This window comes from Rhincodon typus, chromosome 14, assembly GCF_021869965.1.
Source record: "Rhincodon typus isolate 14 chromosome 14, sRhiTyp1.1, whole genome shotgun sequence".
Taxonomy (NCBI): domain Eukaryota; kingdom Metazoa; phylum Chordata; class Chondrichthyes; order Orectolobiformes; family Rhincodontidae; genus Rhincodon; species Rhincodon typus.
Window position 1 is genome coordinate 47984822 of NC_063345.1, and position 27082 is coordinate 48011903.

The following is a 27082-nucleotide window of genomic DNA, read 5'->3' on the forward strand; positions in this document are numbered from 1 at the left end:
TCATACTCCTCTGATGCTGCTTGGCCTGCTGTGTTCATCCAGCTCTACACCTTGTTATCTCAGATTCTCCAGCATCTGCAGTTCCGACTATCTCTTAACATGTTTTACACTGTTTCATTGTCTTCTGTCAGATAGCATCTCATCAGATTCTTTATCAAACTCATTCCTAAATGCTGGTTATGAAGATTATAAAACAATTGATCTCTACCTTTCCAGAATTACAACTCTGGCTCCTCACATAGCATAACCTTTATCAGCCGACAGCTCACCATTACTGAATTTTTTATTAAAATGGCCTGATTTTGAAATACAGCATTTATGTGGACCAATCATTTGCATTGTTAGTCATACACTGTTGATGAAACAGCATCCCTTACAACTTGTTCTACTAATCTCCAGATGATAATCTAGACATCCGATCTATAAAACAATAATCCTCGATCATTTCTACTCAATATGATACCCAGAAACAGTCAAAATCAAAGCTCATTTCTGCATTCAGGATGCAGCTAAAGTAAATTCTGTAACTTTTGGATTCAAAATGGCCATCATTGCCTTATAATCAGTTTTGGTTGTGAAGCTATGACCATACAAGCATTTATGAAATTACCTTGCTCCAAAAAATCAAAGATAGTGCTTCACACTCTCAGCATAATTTCACTCATTGGCACAGAGGCAAATGTAATCGTCTCTCCTCACCATTATCAAACATGAGAGATCATTGCATGGAGAGGCATCACATGCTTCCTTAATCTTTTTGGACAGATTTGATCTGCTGGCTAAATAGTTGTTATTCCAGTGTAGATGGGAGTTGCGCATGGGGATCCTGTGAAATCCCCAACACAGCACACTTCAAAGGATTATTTGGGAAACTGAATTTTCCACTGGATAATTGACTACACCTGGAAGCCGACAAAAGTCTCCACAAAAATTGAAGCCTGGATAATTCCAATGAAATTAAATAAAATAGCTACTGAGGAAATGTTAGATGATTGAGTAGATAGTCTAACTGCTGAGTAACTGCTAAACAGACACCATACTTACCTCATTCACAAGCTCCACACCCTGACCTGACACCCTCTCCCCACAGAGGCACATCTGCTCCCCGAAACTCAACACCTCCTTCCCTCGCCCCCAAAACCCCGGAGACTCGAGACTCACCAGGAGCCAAAGCTCTTGCTCCACCCAACCCCAACCCCAACCCCAGTGATGTCACCCCTGTCCTGATCTGCACCCCAACGTGGACTGAAACTCCATCAGACTCAACCCTCTGGAACCTCCACTGGACTGAACTTGGCCCCAATCTCCAAAACCTCCTCTCCCTCATGTTGCTACCACTGGACCCAACACCCACTTCGCTCCCCTGCTCTCCAATGACAACGCCCCCACAGACCCGACAACTACCCTCCAGATCAGATTTCTTCAATTCTTCAGCCTGCCTCAACCTATCCGAAGCAAATACCTGCCACTTTGTATCCCTGCACCCTACCCCTAACAGGCATCCTAATCAGTTGACACCCTACCCTTCTCCAGCTGGGATTCTGCTTACCAGGCATTTTATTTACCAGGCTCCCTACTTACCTGGGCATCCCAACCCCGTACTCTCCCAGCACTCTAGCATTACACCTAACTTATAGACTTAAGGTTTGACAGAAGTTGTCAGAGTGGTCATCCGGACCCTTTAAATTTCAGGATACAGCAGCCTGTTGCTGTGAAAAGTGGGTATGGTTTGCCTCCCTCTAACCGTTCTCTGCCACAAAAGAATTATCAGATGGAACTACGGGTGCTGCATTTCTGAGGGAACCCTGAGTGAAATTTCCTCTCAAAAATGTTGAGCGCCCTTTCTTTGTTGGATTAAAAAAGGCTGGAGTGGCAGTCTCAGTGCGATTGTCACTCCCCAAGAAGTCTGACTCATTGTAATGTACAAGCACTGTACCATCTTCTGATTTACTTTTACACAACTTGCGTGCTTTGTCATACACTTTTGACCAAAACCATAGAGCACCCTTCTCTCACAATTTCATTCATTGTATGCACAAAGATTGAAAAATTTTGTATGAATTTACCACAATAATTGAATGGACCCTTAAATAAAAATCTGAGGTCAGAAATATTCTGAAAGTGTGGCCTTACTCCGGGTAGGATTTCTTTGTTTACCCTGTGGCCAAAAGAATTTTAAACATTCCACCATCGACTGCCTTCACTTGAACCCGATGCTTTTCCAAACATTGGAGCACCGTCTTCAACCCACCCAATATGGGTCTAGCCATTGGGAGATGAGCTAATCACATCATTCCAATAACATACTTCATCCTGAACTCCTTGCAAAATTTATTACCCCTGGAAAAAATTCCATGGGCTGAAACAACGTTGAATTGCAGTCTGTGAAAATGAAATAAACCCATGTGGGTATTAGCAATTTTTTAAAAAATACAGTGTGGAAGCAGGTCATTCGGCCCATTGAGTCCACACTGACCTTCCGAAGAGCATCCCAAGCAGACCCACCCCCTATCCTATCCCTGCACTTCCCACCCTAGGCACTATGGACAATTTAACACAGCCAATCCACCTAACCTGCACGTCTTTGGTGTGTGGGAGGAAACTGGAGCACCAAGACGAAATCCACACAGACATGGGGAGAATGTGCAAACTCTATACAGGCATTTGCCTGAGGCTGGTATCAAACCCGGGTCCCTGGCGCTGTGAGGCAGCAGAGCTAGCCACTGAGCCAACGTGTTTCCCCCATAAATACAAGACTCACTCTTCATCCAATTCAGGTCATAAATATGCAATTGTCAAATTAAATACTGAAAAAGAAAACAGCCTCCTAACAACACTTGTGAACAAATCCTTCACATTTGGCAAATGATTAGGTGGATTCTGTTGTTGTATCTGATTTACAGTTAATTGATAATCCCCACATGATCTTACAATCTCGTTTGCCTTTAACACTACCGCAAAGCCCGATTATTATGTTCAACTTTTATGATCCTGCTCTCTGCCTCCAGTCTTTTCAGCTCTTGTAGTATTTTCTCCCTTAGGGCACACAGCACTTGATGAGTTCAGCAAAAAACTGGTCCGAATTTCCTCTAAACCTATTGGTTGACCTTATAACTTTGAATCAGGTGACTAGTTTCACTACATACCTGAGGGTATCTGGTGATCACATTGTCTTGTATTGTGAGTTTTACTTCTATGTGAAAAATCTCATGACTATTTAACTTCAGTGGTTTTTAACCAGTTCTTTCTCAGCAAGGCTGGTTTTTGAGACTTCACTATGACGATGGATAATTTTTCTCATTGCTTCCTGTAAGTGACTGAAACCAGCACCACTCCCATTATGGAGATTTGCTCTCCTCTATAACTTTTTAATTCCATGCATGATATCTCCAACTGATGTGGACTCAATTTTTGAATACAAAGATTCAGGAATCATGTGACTGATGTCCCTGTATCAACTTCCACATCCAATGAGGCTTCATTCAATGTCCCTTGGACCATGATATCCTGTGAATTTTCACTGGATATCCTTGTAACTCTTATTAGTCAATAAGTAATCCCTAATCAACCTGCTGACGTTTAATGGTGACTACCATTTCCTTTGACCAGCGTTTTTCCATGCACCTTTTTCCAACAAGGCCTTAGCCGATGGCCTTTCTTCTTCCAGCTGTAACACTCTGCATTCACAGTGGCCAATTCTGGGCACAATATTGGCCTGGATATTGATGAGAGAATTTTGTAATTGCCTTCATTGGGGCCTTCAGCTTACTCAGCCTTAGCTTCGTCACTTCAGAAACCACCAGGTAGCTCTCAACTATGACTTCTCTCAAGTTATGTCCCAACATGTCTGTGGATAATGTTGTCGAAGGTCAACTTTGGCAAGGTCAGCAATTTATTGCAAATGTCCTTACCTTTTAAAGCACACACGTCGGTCCTGTAATGTTCAGTTTTGAAGTTCTCCAAAGTTATGGACAGCTTTTTCAAAGCCATGATAAATTCTCAAATACTAATCGGGTAACTGATCCCTTGTTTCTCAACCTTCGCCTCTGGCAATCTCCGATGGCTTGGGAATGGACAGCTGCTAAAGCTTACAAAATATCTGACGATAGCAGATTCTTTGGTTTAGCAGCAGCGAGCAAATTCTGGAGTATTTCATAAATTTTGGGCCTGCTTCAGTCATAAATATCACCCTTTTCCTATTCGCCACCACCCGATTAACAGCTGGCTATTAGTATTATCCAGGATACTGTCAGAAGTGAGAAACATCTCAAGCTGCTCCACTTAAGCATCGAAACTCTTTATTATGATTGTACTCTCTCAGTCTCCCAAAACTACAAGTTGAAAGATCCTTCTCTTATAGTCAGACCACCCACATGTTCAAACATAGAGAGGATGTGGAGAAGATGTTCCCACTTGTAGGAAAGGCAAGGACCTCAGGGCACGGCTTCAGAGTGAAGGGACAACCCTTTAGAACAGAGAGGAGGAGGAATTTCTTCAGCCAGAGGGTGGTGAAGCACATTTCCATAGAAGGCAGTGGGGGCCAAGTCACTGAGTGTCTTTAAGACAGAGATAGCTAGGTTCTTGATTTGTAAGGGGATTGTGGGTAAGGCAGGAGAATGGATTTGAGAAATGTGTCAGCCATGATGGAATGACAGAGCAAACTCGATGGGCTGAATGGCCTAACTCTGCTCCTATATCTTATGGCCTTTCCATGAAGATAATATTTTTGAAACTGTTTCCTCAGCCAATCTTCTCAATTCAGCTACTGATTTGCTATAAACTTATGCAACCCATACACTATTCTACCATTTCACCAAATGTAGCATCTTTGCAGGTTAGAAAAGAAACAGTGTACGGCACGTGGACAATCAATCCAAATTAAGCCATTTATTCTGGTCCATACATATATACAATTGACTATAAAAGGATGCTATTACAATGATTAAAAGTGACATTCACAGTTGCTCCATAAAACCCAGCAATGTGCACATGCATCTACAAGTCCATTCAATATGCTGGATCCCCACATGATGGAAAGCTCTCTCTTAGTAGTTCTAGATTTACGGTTGTACTAGTTTAACACATCGCCTTGTGAAAACTCACAATTTAGTTTCAAGTAGCTGCCACTGAACTGTGGTGGCCTTATGAATAATGGATGTCAGTTGGATCATTAATGAGCAACTGGCAGGGGCTGGGAATCTCGTGCCAATCCTTTGTGCCCTCCAACTTAATTGAAGGAGATTTTGCTGCCACTAGGAAACTGGTATAGAGCATCTCAGTACTGAAGTAGCCCAGCAACCATGATTCCCACTGTGATTGAGTGCACAAAATCCTGCCCATTTTTCTCAATTAGTCAAATACATTTCTATAACTCTTATGCAGTAGAATTTCATTTTACATGAAAACGTAAAATTTTACATTTTTTCCCTCCCTTTGTTTAAATAGGATGAGCTATTTTAGGTGGTAATTAATTTTTCATTCTCACATCCATACACATGGCTGACTCTTACTGAGGTAGTTTCATGTGTACCAACTGTCCTTCAGTCGTCCGAGTGATTCTTATTCATCTAGAATTATAACACAATCTAATCTTTTGAGTTCAATTTCTTCTGTGCTCACAGGTCCTTTCTCCAAAACCACAAAAGGTTGCCCTCTGCTTCCATTCATCTTCTGCTGTAATGCAGAGACAATAAACACATTCTGGAGTAACACACCCTCTGAGGAAATGCATAGCCTCCATTGTAAAGCTTTATTGTCCATGCGTGACATTGAGAATCGAGAGTGAGTGATTTATGTTCTGCTACCCAACATGATGTCAACTTAACAGGCAAAGCACTTCTCTGATAAGTTACACTTCAGCACACCAACACCAGAAAAACAAGCTCTAAGCCAGACATTGTCTGTAAATAGATAAGGAGGTTCCATTTCTTCATGAAGTTAATTCTAAATGGGATTCACTGTTAGGAACAAACTTTAAAAAGAAACACTCAAATTTATGTGTATTGCCATTTTCCACATCAAAGATGAAAGATTTTACACAAGAATCTTTGAAATAATTGGAAAATAGAAATTAAAGGAACAAACAGTTTAGTTACATGCTTCTCAATGAAAGTGTTTTGTCCAACAGTCCTAAGCAGCTAATCATGTTGCTATGATTACAGACAGCATTATCTCAGGTAAGTGTCAATTAAAATGTCTTCTCTAGGCCTTGACCTGCAAAATCGTGTTACCAGAAAGGACGAGTCTGCCATTCCATATTTGAGTATTTCCCAGAGCAACGACAGCAAGAAAGGATGAAGCAGGTGGCGGGGAATATGGGGAAGGGAGAGCTTACAGAGCACTACAAGGGATAAAAAGGGAGAAAGACAGAAAAAGAGAGACTGAGAGAGGAAGGTAGCGAGAGCAACAATGAGAGAAAGAGAGATAATTAAACAAAAATGAAGGGAAATGATGGAAGGGGAGATAAAGGAGAAGAAGGGGAGGATAGAGGCCAAACAGGAATGATAGTAAGAATGTGAAAGGGAGTGGATGAAAGATTGAAAGAGATGAAATTAAAGCGAAGGATGGGAGGAGGACTGAGAAAAGTGAGAATAAGGAAGTAAAGGGATGGAAATGACAATAACAGAAAGTAAGAGGGGAAAGCATATAAATTGAGATTGGCTGCCCTAAACTTCAAGACAGATTTTATCAAGTAACAGATCAAGGAGCCCAAGCAAAACAGAAAATAATGTGGATCAGGAAACCTTCCATTGATTAGAATCAGATCTGATACAAAAAGGATGATTGTGTTTTTTGGAGGCCAATCATCTCAACCTCAAAAAAATCTCTGTGATGGTTTCTCAGGGTAGTATCGTAGGCCAACCTTCTCCTTCATCAATGGCCTTCCTTCCACCCCAAGGTCAGAAATGTGGATGTGCATTGATGATTGCACAATTTTCAACACCACTCATGACTCTCATACGGAGCAGTGTAGGTCTCTATACAGCATGACCGGAGTAATATCCAGCTTGGGCTGATAAGTAGTAAGTAACATTTGCACCACACAAGTTTCAGACAATGACCATCTTCAATAAGACAGAATTCAACTGTCTGCCCCTGCCGTTCAATGGTGTTAGAATCAATGAAAACCCCACCATCATCTTCATGGGGATTACCATTGACCAGAAACTGAACAGAGACAAGCATAAATCACTGTGGCTGCAAAGGTAGCCAGAGGTTGAGCATTCTGCAGGAGTAACTCATCTCCTGACTCCACAAAGCCTATCCACTATCTCCAAGGCACTAGGATGTGATGGTATACTTTCCACTTGCCTATAAGAGTGCAGCTCCAACAACACTCAAAAAACATGACACCCTATCCATCACCTTAAACATTCACTCCCTTTACCACTGGCACACAATGGCAGCAGTGTGTACCATATTCTGTATGCACTACAGCAACTCAGTATACTTCCTTCAAGCACACCTTTCAAATCCATGACCTTAACCACTTAAAAGGACAAGGACAGCAGAAGCATGGGAACACCACCAACTGCAGATTCCCCTCCATGTCACAAAACATACTGACCCAGAATTATATTGCCGTTTCTTCACTGTCACTGGATGACAAAAACACTCAAGTGGACCATCATTGGGAACGTAGGCCATTTCCCTTTGATATGTTTTTTCTTCCTCACTCACCATGCAATGACATTGTATGCAACATTCAGCGCTGGATCAATTATTTTCAGATATACCTTTATGGCGACACAGATAATTAGATGAAACCAGTCTTACATCTTTAATTCTCAGATTGCTTCAGTATTTGAAGTAGTGCCAGAATTGCTTGAGTGTTACAGTGTGTGCTTAAACAGTACCACATCAGCAAATAATCTTTACAACCTTGCATTTTGTAAAAATGCATTTCATCAAGTATCAGAGAACAGAAATGAATTGCCACAGAGGAACCCTTCAATTGAAAATTTCCCATTGACACAAAACATGATAATTACTTCATTTAAATTCCCTTGAATACATCTGAGGTACTTATTTCATGTTAAAAATTGCTGGCCTTTGAAATCCTCCGAGTTACTCCCATTCTGCAAGTGTTATTTTGTTGGAAGTTCTAATTAATATTGATCAGATAAGCCAGCAAACAGTTGGAATAATTTCTTAACTGTTATCTTTATTAATTAGTTAATCCATTACTAAATCCTTATGATCCCACCAACAGTATTAAGTATTTTTAGAACAACTTCAATAAAATAAACTGTCTGAAGGCACTTCACAAAACAGATAGCAAGCAGCGGCATTTATGTATAGCCTTTCATGCTCTTGTCATTTCACAACGTGCTTTTCAGACAATAAAGAACTTCTGAAGTGTAGCAGTCACCACTTTGTCTAGAGAAATGCACCAACCAACTTAACAGTGTCCCACAAATCAATTTGCAGTATTTGCACATCACTAGACATGATGTTTTGGCAGAAGTTGGCAATGTTGAAAAGTGAACACCTTAAAAAGAAAGTTCTGACTCATACATAACTTAATGCCAGGCCTGGGCAATCTGAATAAACAGAGCTCGGATAGTGGAGAAATAAAAACTGGTCTCTAGGAACAAAACTGATTTAACACCCGCAAATGGCACTTGCAAAAGATATCATGAAAGTAAGAAAAAAAAAAAGAGCAAGATTGGATTTAGGGGAAGAAGGAGATGATACTGCAGGAACAAAAAGAAAAAGTGCTACAGAAACTCGGCAGGTCTGGCAGCATCTGTGGGGAGAAAGCAGAGTTAACGTTTCGAGTCCAGTGACTCCTAATCAATTCCGAAGTAGGTTCAACTGGACTTCTAAACATTACCTCTGCTTTCTCCCCACAGATGCTGCCCGACCTGCTGAGTTTCACCATCAATTTCTGTTTTTGTTACAGATCCCCAACAACTGCAATTCTTCATTTTATTTTAATTAAGGCAGTGCAGGAGTTGCACGGACCACATTACGATAGGCAAAAGAGGAGTCAAAATCAGTAAACACCCATCAAAGGTCCATCTCAATCAGCGGAAGTCAGGTATCTGCTACAGTATATCCCTCAAAGTGATGACGTTACAGCAATTTTAAAATGCTGGAGGTAAAGCATATCAGGACATTGTAAATGTCATCACTCATTGATCAAAATCCATTGTTTAAATTCAGTGTAACTTTGTTTCATGCCTGTATTTCACCTGAGCAAATGAAAAACTAGCATCTTTTCACAGGGCAGAACTAGAGTATAATTTTCAAATAAATTGTGAACTGGCCATTAATCCACATATTAGACAGAAAATGCAAAAGGAACTAATGACCTGTCATTTTTATTTAAACATATTCCAAATGCTATATTAATGTACCTCTTACCTCTCACATGAGGTATATGAAACAGACAACAGGAAGCAAGAATTTTCTACTATTCCTTGAGTGCATTCTAGAATTATAGAATCCCTATTGTACAGAAAGAGGCCACTCAACCCACTGAGTTTGCACCAACATTCCAAAGAGCATCCTACCTTGACCCTACCAACCCCTAATCCCACATGGGTCTTTTTACCATTGCTAACCCACCAAACCTGCACATCCCTGGACACTATGCGGCAATTTTGTTTTAAGCATGACCACTCCACCTAGCCTACACATCCTTAGACTGTAGGAGGAAAGTGGAGCACCTGGAGGAAACCCACACAGATTCAGGAAGAACGCGCAAACTCCACACAGTCACCCAAGGCTGGAACTGAACCCGGGTCCCAGGTGCTGTGAGGCAGCAGTGCTGACCATTGTGCCACCATGCCTTCTGCTCAACCTCACATCTTCAGCCACACCGATATTGGGCTGTTGGGAGCAAAAACAAAAGCAAACTCAATACAATTTCACAGCACTAAAAGATGTAAAATCCATTGGTTGCTTCCTAGCATTCCACCACCAACATGATGCCACCACCAAATCCATCCTCCCTCCTCTTCAATGTCAGCATTCCAAAGGAATCACTCCCTTCATGACACCCTGGTCCACCCCTGACACCTCACCTCTTTTCCATGACCTTCCATGAAATCGCAGGAAGTACAGTACTTGTACTACTCCTCACAGGTAAAGTAGCAAATTCATTTCTAGTTCTTTCAATCTACTCTACCACTGACAACACGTCTCCTCTACATTGTCAAGACTAAATCCAGACTGGGAGATCATTTTGCAGAGCATCTCCATTCAATCTATAATTATGACCCCGAACAAAAACCAAAAGAATTGCAGATGCTGGAACTTTAGGCTGCTTGCCATTTTAGTACACTATCTTGCTTTCATGGTCACATTTCTGCTCTGGAACTGCAGCAGTGGTCCAATAAAGCTGAATGCAAACTGGAAGACCAGGACCTCATTTTCTGTTTTGGCATTATACAATTTCCTGGATTTAACATCGAATTTAATACCTTCAGACCATGAACTCCGTCCTTAATTCTGTTTCACTTGCCTTCCCGCTCTGCTACCCACAGTGTCTGGTTTTCTTAGTTTTGCTTTCAGCTATATTCTGTTATTAAAACTTACTATTAACATCTATTCTGTTTTTCTTTACAACCATGACCATTCCCTTTGCTTTCTGTTCTGTAACATATGCGATTCTCTAATCTTGCTTCGTACTCAAATCTTCTCCTGACCCCTTGTGTTCCATTTGCTCCTGCGTGAAAACCCATCACTTTTCCAACTATCTCTTCAGTTCCAAAGAGGTGATACTAGACTCAAAATGTTAATTGTTTCTGTCACCACAGGAGTTGCCAGGCCTGCTGCATTTCTTCAGCACTTTTTGTTCTTATTTTAAATATGTGACATCTGAAGTATATGTTTTTGTTAAATTATATGTTATTCCAATTTAGTTGAGAAGCTAAATCATCAGGTTCAATAAATAGACCATACTGAATAAAACAGCAAAGCAGAGATATATGACATAATTAGAATAGCTCACTTTACTATTAACAGGAATACTCTTAGCTGGACATTTTACTAAGTAGCACTGGGAATTTGGAATTGGAGTTACAACCCACACTCTGACTCAACTGGATAGACAGACTTAATGAGTCCTCACCCTCAATTAGGATTGCAAACCAAAAGGATGGAGAAATTACAGACAACTCATGACAATTTAACAATGTAAATTGATGCTGTGAGATAATTCAGATACCAATCTTGCATCACTTGAGGATTTACTGCTGAAAAATTAATAAAAGAGATGAGTGCTCCAGAGTTGAACGATCTGAGTGCAGACCTTCACATTTGATCTGTGCTCATTTTCCACAGCTGATGCCAGTATTTTTTTCCCCCAAATCAAATTAAACGTTTCAATGTATTTGCTTATTATAGATAGAAAGATTATCTTTTTTCTAAGGCCTTGGGACAGGAGATGCCAGGACTAGAACCTTGGACCCCTTTGGTCATCCATTCTTGCTTATATACCATGAGGTGATTGACAACATTGATCTACCTCTGCACCCTTAACATTCTATAATGTCATTATGCCAGGACATTACTCTGACAGTTATATTACCACCTTAAGAGCTCCCAGAAGTATGACTGCTTTACAGTCAATTAAGACAAAATTGTGACCAAACTTCTTATTGCCCTCCACACTTTAGAAAGTGGATGGGGACTTCGAGGTTCTGGAACTATCAGTAAGCAGAGGAAAATCTCACCAAACCAGACGAATGCCCACAGGTGAAGGAGAGTGACGCCCAATCTTAAAACATGTTCCCACATGGAGATGGAGACTGACAGGTGAAAATGAGCACTGAACTGATCCTGAAATGAGAAATCCACCACTTCTGTATATCTTCCCACATAATTACCATTACCTCATAGTTCAAACAGTCTGGTAGATCCTGTGACCTGTCAATTTTGGAAGTGGGACATTATGTGAGGTGGGTGGGATGGAGTAGTGTAATGGGTTAATAGAAGTTCAAGAGTTGGGGAAGATATATGGGAAGGAGCGTTAGGACACAGCGAAATGGGTGAGTGAAGACAGGAATATTAGGTATTAGGGGTTGGGCAGGAGGAAAGCTGGAACTGGGAGAGATTCAACCGCCTTTTATGATTATCATCAATGATAGATGCCACACACACACACAGGTAAATCTGCAGACTGCAAATTCCTGCCAATCAAATCTTAACTTGTAATAAATTCAAAAAGGACTGTTGTAAAATCCCATGGTGCTGACCTGATAAATACAAAGGTGTTCTTTCTGCTAATAGCCTAAGCTTTTGTAATTACTAATCTACAAACATAATGTTGTTTCCACCCTCGGGCGACTGTCTGTGGGGAGTTTGCACATTCTCCCCGTGTCTGCGTGGGTTTCCTCCGGGTGCTCCAGTTTCCTCCCACAGTCAAAAGATGTGCAGGTCAGGTGGATTGGCTATGCTAAATTGCTCATAGTATCCAGGGATTTGCAGGCCAGGTGGGTTAGCCATGGGAAATGCAGGGTTACAGGGACAGGGTAGGAGGTTGCGTCTGGGTGGGATGCTGTTCAGAGGGTCGGTGAGCACTCGATGGGACGAACGGCCTGATTCCACGCTGTAGGGATTCTATGATTCATAAACCAAATCAAGAATATTCCGAGTATATCCCTTCGTCACGGTCTATTTGTTCAACTGTAGGTAGGAGCTTACATTTAAAAACAAGTTGTATTTCACAGGAGCGTTGAGTAATGAGAAGCTGGGAGGGTGACTCACCTGTCCAAGAATCAGGGTGGTGCTCTGCGGGTTGTTTCCAAGCCGGTACACCGTGCCAACGCTGGTGGGACTGCCAACGGTAAGGTACGATTTCTGGTCGTTGACAGCGAATACCGAGTTTGGAGAGCCAGATCTTCGGATACTCTCGTAATAAGAGCTCCCCGAGGCGGTGGACGTACTTCCTGGCCGGAATACCGATGACATGTTGGATAGAGTGGAGCCTGGACTATACGGTGCACCGGCCAGCCTGTGGGAGAGGGACGGCAACAGCTCCTACCCAGAGACTCGCCCGGTTGGAGGCGAGCTCGAAACACGCCGAGTAAACAAGCAGGAACTAGACGTCAGCCTCTCTGCTCCTATGATGCTGCTTGGCCTGCTGTGTTCATCCAGCCCTGCACCTTGTTGTCTCGGAACTAGAAGCAAAAGGGCGCAGAGTGTTTAACTTGCAACTCATAGGCGTGTCTGAACTGAGCCCCGTGCAGGACACACCTTCCCTGAACTCTGAGTGACAGCTCCCTAGGGACACCTCCCACATTCACAATACATCTTTCTCATCCCAACAGAAAGAACCCCTTTCACTTGTTTATTAAACTCCCCGGTTCTTTAATAGTTGAGAATGAACATCCTTCTGAATATTCATCTCGTTAATTTCCATAAGATTACTGGACAAGCTCTTTCCTTCAAACAACCTTTGATCAAGTATTTGGTCATCAACTTTCACGTCTCCTTTACTGACCCAGTATTATGTTTTGTTTTTGCTTGGTAGTGTTCTCATAAAGCGTCTTTCAGCGTTTAGTTATCTTAACAGCAAGTTTCTGTAAAACGAATAAAACTTCAAATGCACCACTTGGATTAAGAGCGCGATATAGAAACGTGCGAAATATTAGTGCACCTAGCACCTAAAAAAAAGACACACACTTGAGTAAATTGGAAATTTGATTCGGGTTTTCCCAAATGTCGATATGAAATGAACTTGCATTTTTGGTCCATCATAAATAGAATTGTTCAGTTCAGTTCAGATCTCATTTGCATACTGTTGACAGTACACAAGACGATGACCTGAATATCAAAGTGTAAGAGGCCGTACATCTACCTGCTCCCACACACACGCATGCCTCTTTCTCGCGTATATTCAACATATTTTCGTTGTATTACGCACCATTACAATGTTTTAAGTTTATGGTAATCTCAAAGAAACGCAGTACCTAAGACTTCGGCACCAGAGTCGATATATGAGATTTTAAACCCTGCATTTTTTAGTGAGTCAGCCAATGAAATACTTCTATGATGAAGTGCATTTTCTGTTAACCGCTATATGGTGTACAAGCAGTCGTGTCTGCCGTTGAGAAATATAGAAACCAGAAATGGTTGAGATGAGATGTTTCAAGGATAGCGCGTTTGTAATGCTGTATTGGTAACACAGTGATTCCGAATTCAGATTTCATTATGGCAAGTTATAGAGTCATACAGCAGGGAAACAGGCCTTCAGTCCAACCAGTCCACACCCATCATAATCCCAAACTAAACTAGTCCCACCTGCCTGCTCTTGGTCCATATCCTTCCAAATATTTCTTATTCATGTACTTATCCAAATGTTCTTTAAACATTGTAATTGTACCCGCATCCATCACTTCCTCCAGAAGTTGATTGGACACATGAACCACTCTGTGTAAAAAAGTTGTGCCTCATCTTTGTTGAATCTTTCTCCTCTCACCTTAAAAAATGTCGCCTAATCTTGAAATCCCCCACTTTAGGGAAAAGACACTTGCCATTCACTTTATCTATACCCCTAATAATTTTATAAATCTCTATAAGGTAACCCTTTAATTTCCTATGCTCTAGTAAACCAAGTGCCAATCTATCCAGCCTCCCCTTATGACTCAAACCTTGCATTCCTAGCAACATCTTGGTAAATCTCTTCTGAACCCTATAGAGCTTAATAACATCCTTCCTGTAACAGGACGACCAGAAGTGGGCATGGAACTCTGTAAGAGGCCTCACCAACATCCTGCACAACCTCAATATGACGTCCCAACTCCTATCCTCAAAAGATCTGAGCAATGAAGGCAAGTGTGCTAAATGCCTTCATAACCACCTCATCTACTTGTGTTCAAACTTCAACGAATTATGTACCTGAACCCGTAGGTGCCTCTGCTCTATAACACCACCTAAGGCCCTACATTTAATGGTATAATTTGTGAAACTGAATTTAATAAAATTGGGTATTTTGTAAACTGGCATAAGAAAAATATTATTACTGAATAAATATACCAAGTTTTGGCTTCTGCATGCACAAACAATGTGTTTACTGAAGGCTTTTGATGAAAGGTTACAACCTGAAATGTTACCTGTTTTCTCTCTGCACAGATACTGCCAATCCTCCTCTTTAGTTCAAGCATTTTCCTTTTTTATTTTAGATTTCCAGCATCATATTGCTTTTCAAGAGGCTTCCATCTGTCTCCTGTGACTTAGCAATATCCAAAGACAGACTTGACTATATAGGCGATAACTATTTCAATGTATAATTTACATTGAATGGGTGCCTACTGTGGCATGGAAACCTGACTGGGTCGTAAGGAAACAACTGTTTAAACAAGTTAAGTATTGAACTAGAAATCAAAACCACAGTAAACATTTGAACAAAATATGTAGAAATGACATAAACAGCTATACCATGAACGTGCTTCAATTTTTCAGGCTCTAACGTCTTAAACCAGGTGATTTAAATAATTTAAAATACAACATTTAGCAAATTATCAATCTGTAATCACTCTGTCCGTATTGATACTGCCATCCTGAAATGAAAATGCACCCTTATCCCAACTCTCTGATTTCTATTAGATAGCCAATTCTCTATCCATGCTAATATACTACCCCCAACATCGTGGGCTGTTATTTTATTAGGTAACATTGTGTGCAGTACCTTATTGAATGCCTTTTGGGAATACAAATATTTTACATCTACCGGTTGTCTATTATGTATCTTGCTTATCAGTAATGGTTGCCTCTTCATGAAGCCATATCTTTTTTTTATTAAATTATGAACTTCGAAATGCATTATTATTCTATCCTTAATAATAGACTATAACATAATGCACTGCAAGAATTCAGCAAAGATCCTTAGACAACACTTTCCAAACTCACAACCACTACTCTCTAGAGGAGAAGGACACTAGATATGTGGAAGCACTACCATTTGCAATTTCCCTTCCAAGCCACTCACTGTCTTGACTTGGAAAGAGAGTACCTTTAGCGTTATTGGGTCAAAATCCTGGAACTTTCCCCCTAATGGAATTGTGGGTCTACCTACAGCACGTGGTCTGCAGTTGTTCAAGAAGGCAGCTCATCGCCATCTTCTCAAGGGCAACTAGGGACAGGCAATAAATGTAGGCCATCCTTTGACATCCATGTCCTACAAGAGAGTAAAAAAAAAAGTCTTGCAGACAAGGAGTGTTTAATATTTGATATTGTTGTACAAATAGAATTTGAGTATTTCTTTAATAAATATTATTTACCAGAAGAAAGAATTTGCATTTATTTAGTGCCTTTCATGACTCAGACATGTCCACATGCTTTGTAACCGAAGCAATTTTTGAATATGGTCATTGTAATACAGAAAAAGCTGTAACCAATTTGTGCACAACAAGTCTCACAAACTGCAATAAGACACATCATCTATTCATGCTTTTAGTCATGGTGAGTTAGGGATTGTAATAGCCAGAACTGTAGGTAGATGCTGACTGCTGTTCTTCAGATAATCCCATGAGATCTGTCACATCTACTTGAAAGGGTATAGAAGGCCAAATTATTATGATAGGGGCTGAAAGGATGCATTGACACTATAGTCTCACCACTCCACAGGCTAGAACATAAAATAAAAATAGCATTTAATGTTACGAAGATGACCAACAAAATGCCTCATTAAATTTTAAACAAAAATGTCTATCAACCGGGCTTCTAATTAAACACAATTATAATAAAAACAAAATATATTCAATAATGATAAATGCAAACATTGGTTGTACAGAGTCACAGAGATCTATGGCACAGAAAAAAGGCCCATTGTGTCTGTGCCAGTCAAAAACAACAACCTAACTATTCTAATCTATTGTTTTCATCGACTATCAGCAATGCAGAAAACAAATGCTTATCACTATAAATAGTCTCAAAACACCCATGCAAACATACACACCCTTCAGGAGAAAAAGAAAAAGAAAACTCTGCACAGATTGTTTTCTGAAATGAAGATACTTTGGTCAAATAATTATTTGGAAGGCAAAATGAGAAAGCACAGGATGTTCCAGAATCTGCTGCTCTGATACGATAGATGTAATCGAGCTAATAATCATGCATGATTATCTCGCAAGTACAGCAGGCACAGCTGACTCATACCTAAATACATTAAACTGAATGGTTTGACTGAACCCCATTTTGAAGGGTCATTGAACTTGAAATGTTAACTTTTTCTCCACAGATCATAAGACCATAAGACATAGGAGCAGAAATTAGGCCATTCGACCCATCAAGTCTGCTCCGACTTTTAATCATGGCTGATAAGTTCCTCAACCCCACTCTCCCGCTTTCTCCCCGTAACCCTTGATCCCCTTGACAATTAAGAACCTATCTATCTCAGTCTTAAATGTACTCAACGACCTGGCCAAGATCCTGCCACACCTGCTGAGTTTTGCCAGCAATTTCTACTTTTACCATTTCTATTTTTGTGGCAGATTTCCAGCATCCACAGTTCTTTGTTCTACTTTAATGCTATGGACCATGTAGAACTGTGGGTAATTACCTAATCCTATTTATAATTATAGGAAGAGGGCTAAAGATTTATCTGACATCCCATGATCAACACTCCTTGCAGAATTTGTGGATTTGCCATCATCGTATTGGTCTCGCGTCAAAGGCCAGAAATTAAACCTGGAATGTCCCTGGCTACGTATGGCTCAACTAGCTCAGTGAGCTATCAGAGAATCATTATACGTGAGATACAAGGCTCGCGTTTACAGTGGCAGTGTACCAGTAGAGAATCATTTATTGCATCAATATTGTACGAAGCCTACTCACAAGAATTTTGAGGATTTACTCATTTAAAAATTATTCAGTAATCTTGAATAGGCCATACAGGTTGTAAAATTGGAATATCTGGGGCATCAGCAAAACTATTCCTGTATCTTTCTCTATTCCTGTAATTTCAGCAGGAAGATTTGAACATAGTATGTTGAAAAATATGCCTGAGGTTATCGAAGGTACCAGAGTTAGAGGGGAAGACCTGCGCTTATAGTCCTATACTGTGAGAGAAGTATACCAAATGAGAAATACTATTTTATTGAAAGGAGCACAGCCTCTGAAAAGCCTACTGACTACCCTCTGATGGGGAAAAAAAATCGACAGAGCAGGTAAATATTGTCCCAATTTTTTAGTCACTCGTGGGATGTGGATAACACTGTCTGGGCCAGCACTGAGCTGCTCTGGAAAACGCGGTAGTGAGCTAACTTCTTGAACACTGCAGCCCACGTGCCGTAGACTTTGCCACAATGTTGTTCGGGAGGAAGTTCCAGGTTTTTGACTCAAAGACAGTGAAGCAGCAGTGATATATTTCCAAGTCACGGTGAAGAACGGCTTTAAGGATAACTTGCGGGTGGTTCTGTTCCCATCTATCACCTGCCCGTGTGTGTCGAGCTGGTAGCGATCACGAGTTTGGAAGGTGCTGTATGAATAAGGTGCTGTCCAAGGAAAAAGCTGAATATTGACATTCGATCATTTGGGAATCTCTTAACATATCTCTCAAATATCAAGACAGCCCATGCTCTTTGAAGCAAATATTCAGCTTATTTGTAACTTATCTGCATTGTTAGAGATTAATAAGTGATTATGCATGTGAAACTGAGATCAAAGACTGAGTGTCCCAGTTAACTATTAATGCATATTCAGCAATATCCCATAAAGGATGATATTACATTTTCAATGGTATTGCTTTTTAGTTAGTGCTGGATTTGTCTTTCTTTAAATTTGATTCTGTTCTGGGACTACAAAAACTCTGAAGCTCATTATCACATACCACTGACTGTGTGTTTGATTTGTCTGAAGCTAAACCTGCATTCAGTGGTAAAAGTGGGCTGCTGAACGTATAGCAGTACACGTGTGATAAGGGAAGCAGACTCCATGTTAGGCAGGGCTGCTATTAACTATGCTGCTATAGGCAACTGAATCTCATAGGTACTATGCAGTTGCTAGAGTAGTCGAATAGCTTTGTTTAGTGAGAGCTCAGGAAGTTCAGGAGCCGTGGGAGATCAGACAAAGCTGTCTGCCACTAATAATTCAATGCAGCAGAGCGTGGTAGTTGAAAACCCACGTGTAGAAGTTCATAGGTGTGAATGAGCAGGTAGAACTCAAGAAGTAATCCAGTGGCAGTTCTAGTTTGGTGAAGCTCACTGCTTATGAAAAGTTGGAGTTGCATCTGCACCGGAGTGCAGATTCCAAAAATTCAGGGGAACATAGTCCCAAGGAAAGGAAGGTGGATGACCAGAAGATGAACAGATGTTAGATCAGTGCATGATGGTGTTGCTGTTGACTGAGTTAAGGCCAAGTCATTAAAAATAAAGAATCACAATCCAACATGATGTTTTAATGAGATTTGTTGACCCACCGTGTCACTGCTGAATTGTTTCTGATACTAAACCAGACACATTCTAAACCTTGAGAACAAGGTGCAGAGCTGGATGAACACAGGAGCAGGAAAGCTGACATTTCGGGCCTCGACCCTTCTTCAGAAATGGGCGAGGGGAAGGGGGTTCACCTAACCCCTCCCTAACTCCCCACCTACATTCACCTTTACTGGCTCCATCCCCGCCTCTTTGACCTGTTTGTTTCCTCTCCACCTATCCTCTCCTCTATCCATCTTCTATCCGCCTCCCACGCTCTCCCTATTTATTTCAGAACCCCCTTCCCCTCCCCCATTTCTGCTGAAGGGTCTAGGCCCGAAACGTCAGCCTTTCTGCTCCTATGATGCTGCTTGGCCTGCTGTGTTCATCCAGCTCTGCACCTTGTTGTCTCAGATTCTCCAGCATCTGCAGTTCCTACTATCTCACATTCTAAACCTTATCATGATTGTCCATATCACCACTCCAGTTAAATTTAAAGTTTATGATAAGAACATAAGAAATAAGAACAGGAGTAGGCCATCTGGCCCGTCAAACCCACTCTGCCATTCAATAAGACCATGGCTGATCTCTTTATGGACTCAGCTCCACTTACCTGCCCACTCACCATAACCCTTAATTCCTTTACTGTTCCAAAATTTTACCTATCTTTTTCCTTAAAAACATTCAATGAGGTAGCCTCAATTGCTTCACTGAACAGGGAATTCCACAGACTCTCAACCTTTGGGTGAAGAAGTTCCTCCTTAACTCAGTCCTAAAACTGCTCTCCCTTATTTTCAGGCTACGCCCCTTGGTTCTAGTTTCACCCACCAGTGGAAACAACCTCCCTGCTTCTATCTTATCTATTCCCTTTGTAATTTTATATGTTTCTGTAAAATCCCTCCTTGTTCTTCTGAATTCCAATGAGTATAGTCCCAGTCTACCCAAGTTCTCCTCAAAATCAACCCTCTCAATTCTGTTATCAACCTAGTGAAACTCCTCTGCATCCCCTTCAGTGCCAGCACATCCTTTCTCAAGTAAGGAGACCAAAACTACACAGTACTCCAGGTGTGGCCTCTCCAGCACCTTATAAAGCTGTAGCATAACCTCCCTATTTTTAAACTCCATCCCTCCAGCAATGAAGGACAATATGCCATTTGCCTTCTTAATTACCTGCTATACCTGCAAACCAACCTTCTGCGATTCATGCACAAGGACACCCAAATCCCTCTGCACAGCAGCATGCTACAATTTTTCACCATTTAAACAGTTGTTCATTTTGCTGTTATTCCTACCAAAATAGATGACCTCACATTTACCAACATTGTACTCCATCTGCCAGAACCTTGCCCACTCACTTAACCTATCTGTATCTGCTTGCAAACTTTCAGTGTCCTCTGCACATTTTGGTCTATTACTCATCTTAGTGTCATCTGCAAATTTTGACACGTTACACTTGGTTCCCAACTCCAAATCATCTGTGTAAGTTGTTAACAGTTGTGGTCCTAACACTGATCCCTGAGGCATACCACTAGCCACTGATTGCCAACTAGAAAAACACCCATTTATTCCCACTCTTTGCTTTCTGTCAGCTAACCAATCTTCCATCCATGTTAATACATTACCCTTAAGGCTGTGCACTTTTATTTTATGCAGCAACCTTTTGTCGGCATCTCGTCAAATGCCTTCAGTAAATCCAGATACACCACATCCACTGGTTTCCTGTTGTTCACCATGCACATAATGTTCTCAAAGAATTCCAGTAAATTAGTTAAACCAGTGGAACTAGAGGAATTAATGAACTCTTCCAACCATGCTCATAATAGTGTGATTATATTTAGCTTCTTGCAAGCATAAATAAGCCACATTGCAAGCCCCACTGTTAATATTAAAATGGTTGGTAGTGTTTTGGCTAAGTGTAAGTCAAGTTTGGTTTGGTGGTGTGATTCTCACTGCAAGGCAGAGCAGGTTTACAAGCTGAATCTTCCCAAATTCTCTATCTTAATTGTTGTTACCATCCCAGTGGCAAATATCGCATCCAATTTCCACACCATCTTACCATGCACCGCCCCTGGAACCACTCACCACTTACCTGCAACCCCAGAATTGACCAACATGCCTGGCACCAGATCAATCTTTAAAAGCCTGTTGTATATGCAGTCGTGCACTGTCTGTCCGAACTGTTCTGCATGCTTCCTGACGTTTGTCCTGAACATGGCAGATGAGGAAATTGGCACTTGGCTTTGTGGACATGGTTCTGGAGCTTTTGGTGGACAGGGTAGTGCAAAGGAAAGACTTCCCCTCCACCACCTCTAGCACCCCCCACCCCTCCCAACCCCAGGGCCAGCAATAGAGGCTATGACATCAAACTCTGCTAGTGTGTTCAGAGATTGCCAGCAATGATAGAGCATTCTCAGGTTGCCAAAGGAATGTCCAGTACTGTACTTCCCTCTGCCAACCTAAGTACACCTTCTTCTTTCCAAGACCTCACATCCACTCTCTCACTGCTACTGCTCTTACCTCCCACCAACGCACACACTCTACCACTCTCACCACTATCTGCAACGTCTTCTCATGTACCCACCCCAACCTGTGATACTACTAATTGCTGGCTTTGTCTTTGCTCTAAAAAGTGGCTTAGCAAGACAATAGTGATATAAGCCCAGCATCCCAGGCTGTGTGAACACTATGAGAGTGAGCAAAGAGCCTGCAGATGCAGCAAAGTTCAATCCATGGGGTGGGTGAGTGACTGTTGTAGAGTACAAATCATTCTTGCAGCAGATTATAATGACAGTTCCTGCTGCAGCATGTAGTGTGGCATTCAAATACAGAAGCATTCTGTAAGTGGATCAGCGAAGTGCTGTAAGTGCTCTGAGAGGCTGGCAATTGTCAGGTGCCAACATCCGTGGGCATGCTGTGCATTTGGCCGATGCCCTTAGAGTGTGCCCTGAGATGTTGGTGCCTAGTGTCTAACATGGAAGTCTTTTGGAGCAAATGGTGAGCTCAACCCATCAAGCACCCATTCTGATTTCCACATTGGGTTTTCCAGATGTGTAGTTTCTATAGGGAGTTTGGTAAGACCACAACTGGAATAACGGTGTGGCATCTTGTGCTGTTAACAAGGAATTTAAAGAAGCAATAATGCACATCAATTGAAAACTTGTTGTTGCCCTGCCACACTGCTTGACAAAAGGCACAAGATGCAGCGAGATGCATCTTGCCAGGCTTATCGCTCAGTTCTGGCACACATCTCACCATATCGCACACATTATTCAGAGCCTGATAAGATTTCATCCATTGCCTTTGATATGATCCACAAGTCATTGGAACATGTGGCCGACAGACCTGGCATTAGATATACCACATTACTCATGTTTGTCATGAGCAACACATCTTTTTGGCAACATCCTGTCAGTGGATACTACCAGTATACTATACATGTTGCCACTAAACAAATTTTATGAATTGACCTGTCTTACATATTTTAAAGCCTTCATGTTTTTTACTTGTAGGTATTAAAAGCTTCCAAAAGTTTGGACTTGTCTGATGTTTTAGCCCAGAGCTGGGACACCATGGTGCAAATTTGAACGTAACAGTCTGAGCATGTCCCAGATGAAGTCAGTTGCACAAATTGCATTTTTCTTCTGACCATGGGAGCCATCTCAAGCCATGGAATTTTTGTTGGAGTCCGTTATCAAGTCGGACAACTCCTCCATTAAATCTTAAGTGTAGTTGGTGATTTAGACAAATTCTAAAAATGATTTTATCTTAACCAGTTGGCCAGGTTCAGCACAACAAAAATAAAGCAAAACAAACAAAAAGAAATACGGTAATAGAGTGGAAATAATAAGATCCTGAAAAATGTCATGCAGATCTGCCAATAGTTAGCTAAATGTCATCCTCAAATGATCTCAAATCCTTCAATTGCCTGGCTTTGATTAAAGTCTTTGAAAATACACTGAATATTTAACGAGTTTAAATCTGTGTCTGTCAGATTAGTAATTTTGTGAGAAGGTCTTCTTAGGTTACCTACTTGATGCACTAATCTCATCAGAAACGCCTGAAGAGAGATTTAGCTTCTTTCTTGCTATCACAGTTTCATATTGTATCATAGGCAATATGCTATTTCACAAGTAACACATCATTTAATACTTGCTGTTAAGTTTATTCGTGCCATGACAAGTGTAAAACCTTCGACAAAGAACTCACACACAGTGAATGAAAATGTCACATTGGTGACATGTGTGCGCGCATCAAAAAAATTTGTGGTTATATAGCACCTTTCCCAACCATAGGACATTCAAAGCTCCAAACAATAATGAAATACTTTCTTGAAGTGTCACGACTCTTGTAATGCAGGAAACAACATTACTGCAATGCATATTGTGTTTCTTATCTGTCAATACATAATTGCCATGAAATGCAAAAAGTTTTGTCAAATACAATGAGGCTCCAACTCCATGTACTAATGTGCTCTCTTCAAACAATTTTGTGTCATTCAACAGACATTATAATCAAACAAACTGTAGAACTTTAAAGGTCTCACGGATTCATTTGCAAGAGGCTTGAGAGTTAATTTAAAAAGCTTTTTTTTACCATTTTGAATACTATTGCCATCTCAACTATACAGCAATTGTGAATATTAAGAATATACAATTCTCATAGCACATGACTCTTAAGATAAATGAATGAACTTGCTTTGTTTCATGAGACACAAGTGAAAAGATACTCAGAGTGAGTCACAAGATCAATGCAGAGAACAAAAACTAAATTGGGCTGGGTTTAAACTACAAAGAACTGGTGGCAGCTCATTATTTTTTTCTGAACGCTTGCAGAGTTTAAATACTGAACATAAAAGTAATGTGTGGTCTGGCAAAAGAAAATTATCTAGCAACAAGCAGAAACTTGACAGGGTGTGATACATTACATATTACTGCAAACACACAACAAAAAACAAACATCATACAAGCCTGTGCATTTTCATGAGCTCTCAATATGCAAATTCATTGGTATCAAAATTCATAATATCACTGAGATAAGACCTCACTTTCAGTGCGACATAATTACATGTACAGTTGGCATCATGAAAAGGTGGAATCAGAGGGACTGATGAGCGTTTGTACTAATCCTTGGCAAGTTGCTACATATCAAGAATGAAATAAGAAGGTATACGTATTCCATGGGTGGGAAGCTGAGGGTTGTCTTGGTTTGCTTATTTTCTCATCAGTGAGGTGAGAGCTTTAATTGATCTTGGGGGGAGAAGTTACTATTGCCTGCCCAATACTATCACTGAGACATCAAAACTATTTTAATGATTAGGTCTCATTTAAATTTCTTTGGCAGACTGCTTATGCACTTCCAGCAGTAACAGACAGTTTGTTCAATTGAAATATGGGATTTATAAATGTTCCTGTCATCCCAATTAAAGATTGAATATATCTTTCAAAGTATGGTGTCCTTCTAATTTTTGGAGGTTTTCTTTTATTTATTCAAGGGATCTGGTCTTCACTAGTTGAGCAGGCATTTATTGCCCATTCCCATTTGCCCTGGAGAAGGTAGTGATGGCCTGTCTTCTTGAACCTTCCCAGTCTATGTGACATGTGTACACCCACAATGTTGTTAGGAAGGGAGTTCCCAAGTATTTGACCCAGCAACAGTGAGAGAACAGTGACACATTCCCGAGTTGAGATGGTGAGTGACTTGGAAGGGAACTTGTTGGTGGTATTGTTCCATGCATCTCCTGCCTTTGTCCTTCTACAGGGTAGTAGTCATGTATTTTGATGGAGCTGTCTAATGAACATTGGTGAATTTCTGCAGTGCATCTCGTAGATGCTGCTACTGATACTGAGAATCTGTGGTAAAGCGAGTGCATGTTTGTGGATGTGGTGCCAATCAAGTAGGCTTCTTTGTTCTTGATGGTACCAAGCTTCTTTGAGCTGCAGTCAGCCAGGCAATTGGGGTGTTTTCCATTACATTCCTGACTTGTGCCTCATCGTTTCATTCCAGTCATTAATCTGTTTCTTTTTAAACATTCAGTCAGTAGAGGGAATTGTGCTTATTACACAGTGATGCAAAGTGTAAGAGTCTGGTCCTTATACTGTAACTTATGTCTTAAATGCACTGTGAAATCTACAGCTGGAACAATATATCTATTCAACGTTCGGAGATAGCAAGAACTGCAGATGCTGGAGTCAGAGTTAATACAATATGGGGGTTGGATGGTTACCAAAAAGATTAATGAGGGCAGAGCAGTAGACATTGTTTACTTGGACTTTAGTGCCAGTAGGGGATAGTAGGGATTGATCAGTGGGAAGGGTGGGACGGATAGGTGGGAAAGGAGATGGACAGGTTGTGTCAAGTTAAGGAGGCAGGGATGAGGGGGAGGGTCAGACGTGGGATGTGGCCGGGGGTGAGGAGCTTTTGAAACTGGTGAATTCTTTGTTGAGACCATCGGGCTGTAAGCTCCCGAGGCGGAATATGAGGTGTCGCTCCTCCGTATGTGGGTGGTGTCATTGTGACACTGGAGGAGGCCCAGGATGGACATGTCACCCAGGGAGTGGGAGAGGGAGTTAAAATGGTTAGCGACCAGAAGGTGTTGTTGATTACAGCGTAGAGAGCACAGGTGCTCCACGAATCAGTGACAAGTCTGTGCTTGGTCTCACTGATGTAGAGGAGACCATATCAGGAGCAATGCATACAGTTAGAGGATGTACAGGTGAATCCCTATCAGATTTGGAAAGATTGCCTGGCACCTTGGATGGAGGTGAGAGGGGAGGTGTAGGGGCAGGTGTAGCCCCTCCTGTGGTTGCAGGGAAAGGTGCTGGATGTGGTGGGGTTGGTGGGGAGTGTGGAGCGGACGAGGGAGTCGCGGAGTGAGCAGTCCCTACGAAAGGCAGATAGGGATGGGGACGGAAATGTCTCTTTGGTGGTGGGGTCGGATTGCAGGTGGCGGAAGTGGTGGTGGATGATGTGCTGGATGCGGAGGTTGGTGGGGTGGTATGTGAGGACCAAGGAGATTCTATTTTTATTTTTGTTTGGGGGGAGTGGGTTTGAGGGCAGAAGTGCAGGAAATGCAAGAGACTTTCATAATCATATACTGTTTTCCACATAAAATTTATAATTGCAGCTGTCAGTCCTAATCTGCTTCCAAAAAAAATTAAGCATTGTGAACTGCCAAAGCCAAATACACTAAAGCTGTCTTTATGGATTACAATCTTGGGAAAGTAACTATTGCTTAACTAAACTGAATATCACCACAATCCATGTTAAGTATCATTGCATTTTTCAAACAGAAATAATGGATCCCTGATTGAACATACTTTCAGCTTCTCCTTTAATTTCTGCTGGTTATGATGCAGCTGCAGTTAAAAGCTTTGTGCAAGGGAAATTATTTCTCACAAACTTGATTGAGTTTTTTTGAGGAAGTTACCAAAAAGATTAATGAGGGCAGAGCAGTAGACGTTGTTTACTTGGACTGTAGTGAAGCCTTTTACAAGGTACTGCATGGCAGACCACTTAGTAAAGTTAGTTCAGAAGGGATTCAAGGTTGGCTTGCCAACTGGATACAAAATTGGCTTAAAGGCTGGAGACAGAGAGTGGTGGTAGAAGATTGCTTTTTGGACTGGAGGCCTGTCACCAGCAGTGTTCTACAGGGATTGGTTCTGGGTCCTCTTTTGTTTTGCATTTATATAAATGATTCGGAGGGGAATAAAGAAGGCATG

The 27082-nt window shown here is 41.2% G+C and overlaps 1 protein-coding gene across 1 annotated transcript in view; it reads right to left on the reverse strand.

Annotated features, from left to right (window-relative positions):
• The window catches only part of pof1b (POF1B actin binding protein), an 86961-nt gene extending 73792 nt beyond the window's left edge, over positions 1-13169 (reverse strand). Inside the window, exon 1 of the mRNA XM_048605012.1 lies at positions 12718-13169. Within this exon, the coding sequence (XP_048460969.1) occupies positions 12718-12921 (204 nt within the window). The 5' untranslated portion in view covers positions 12922-13169. The remainder of the gene's footprint in view (positions 1-12717) is intronic.
• Positions 13170-27082: the final 13913 nt, after the last annotated feature.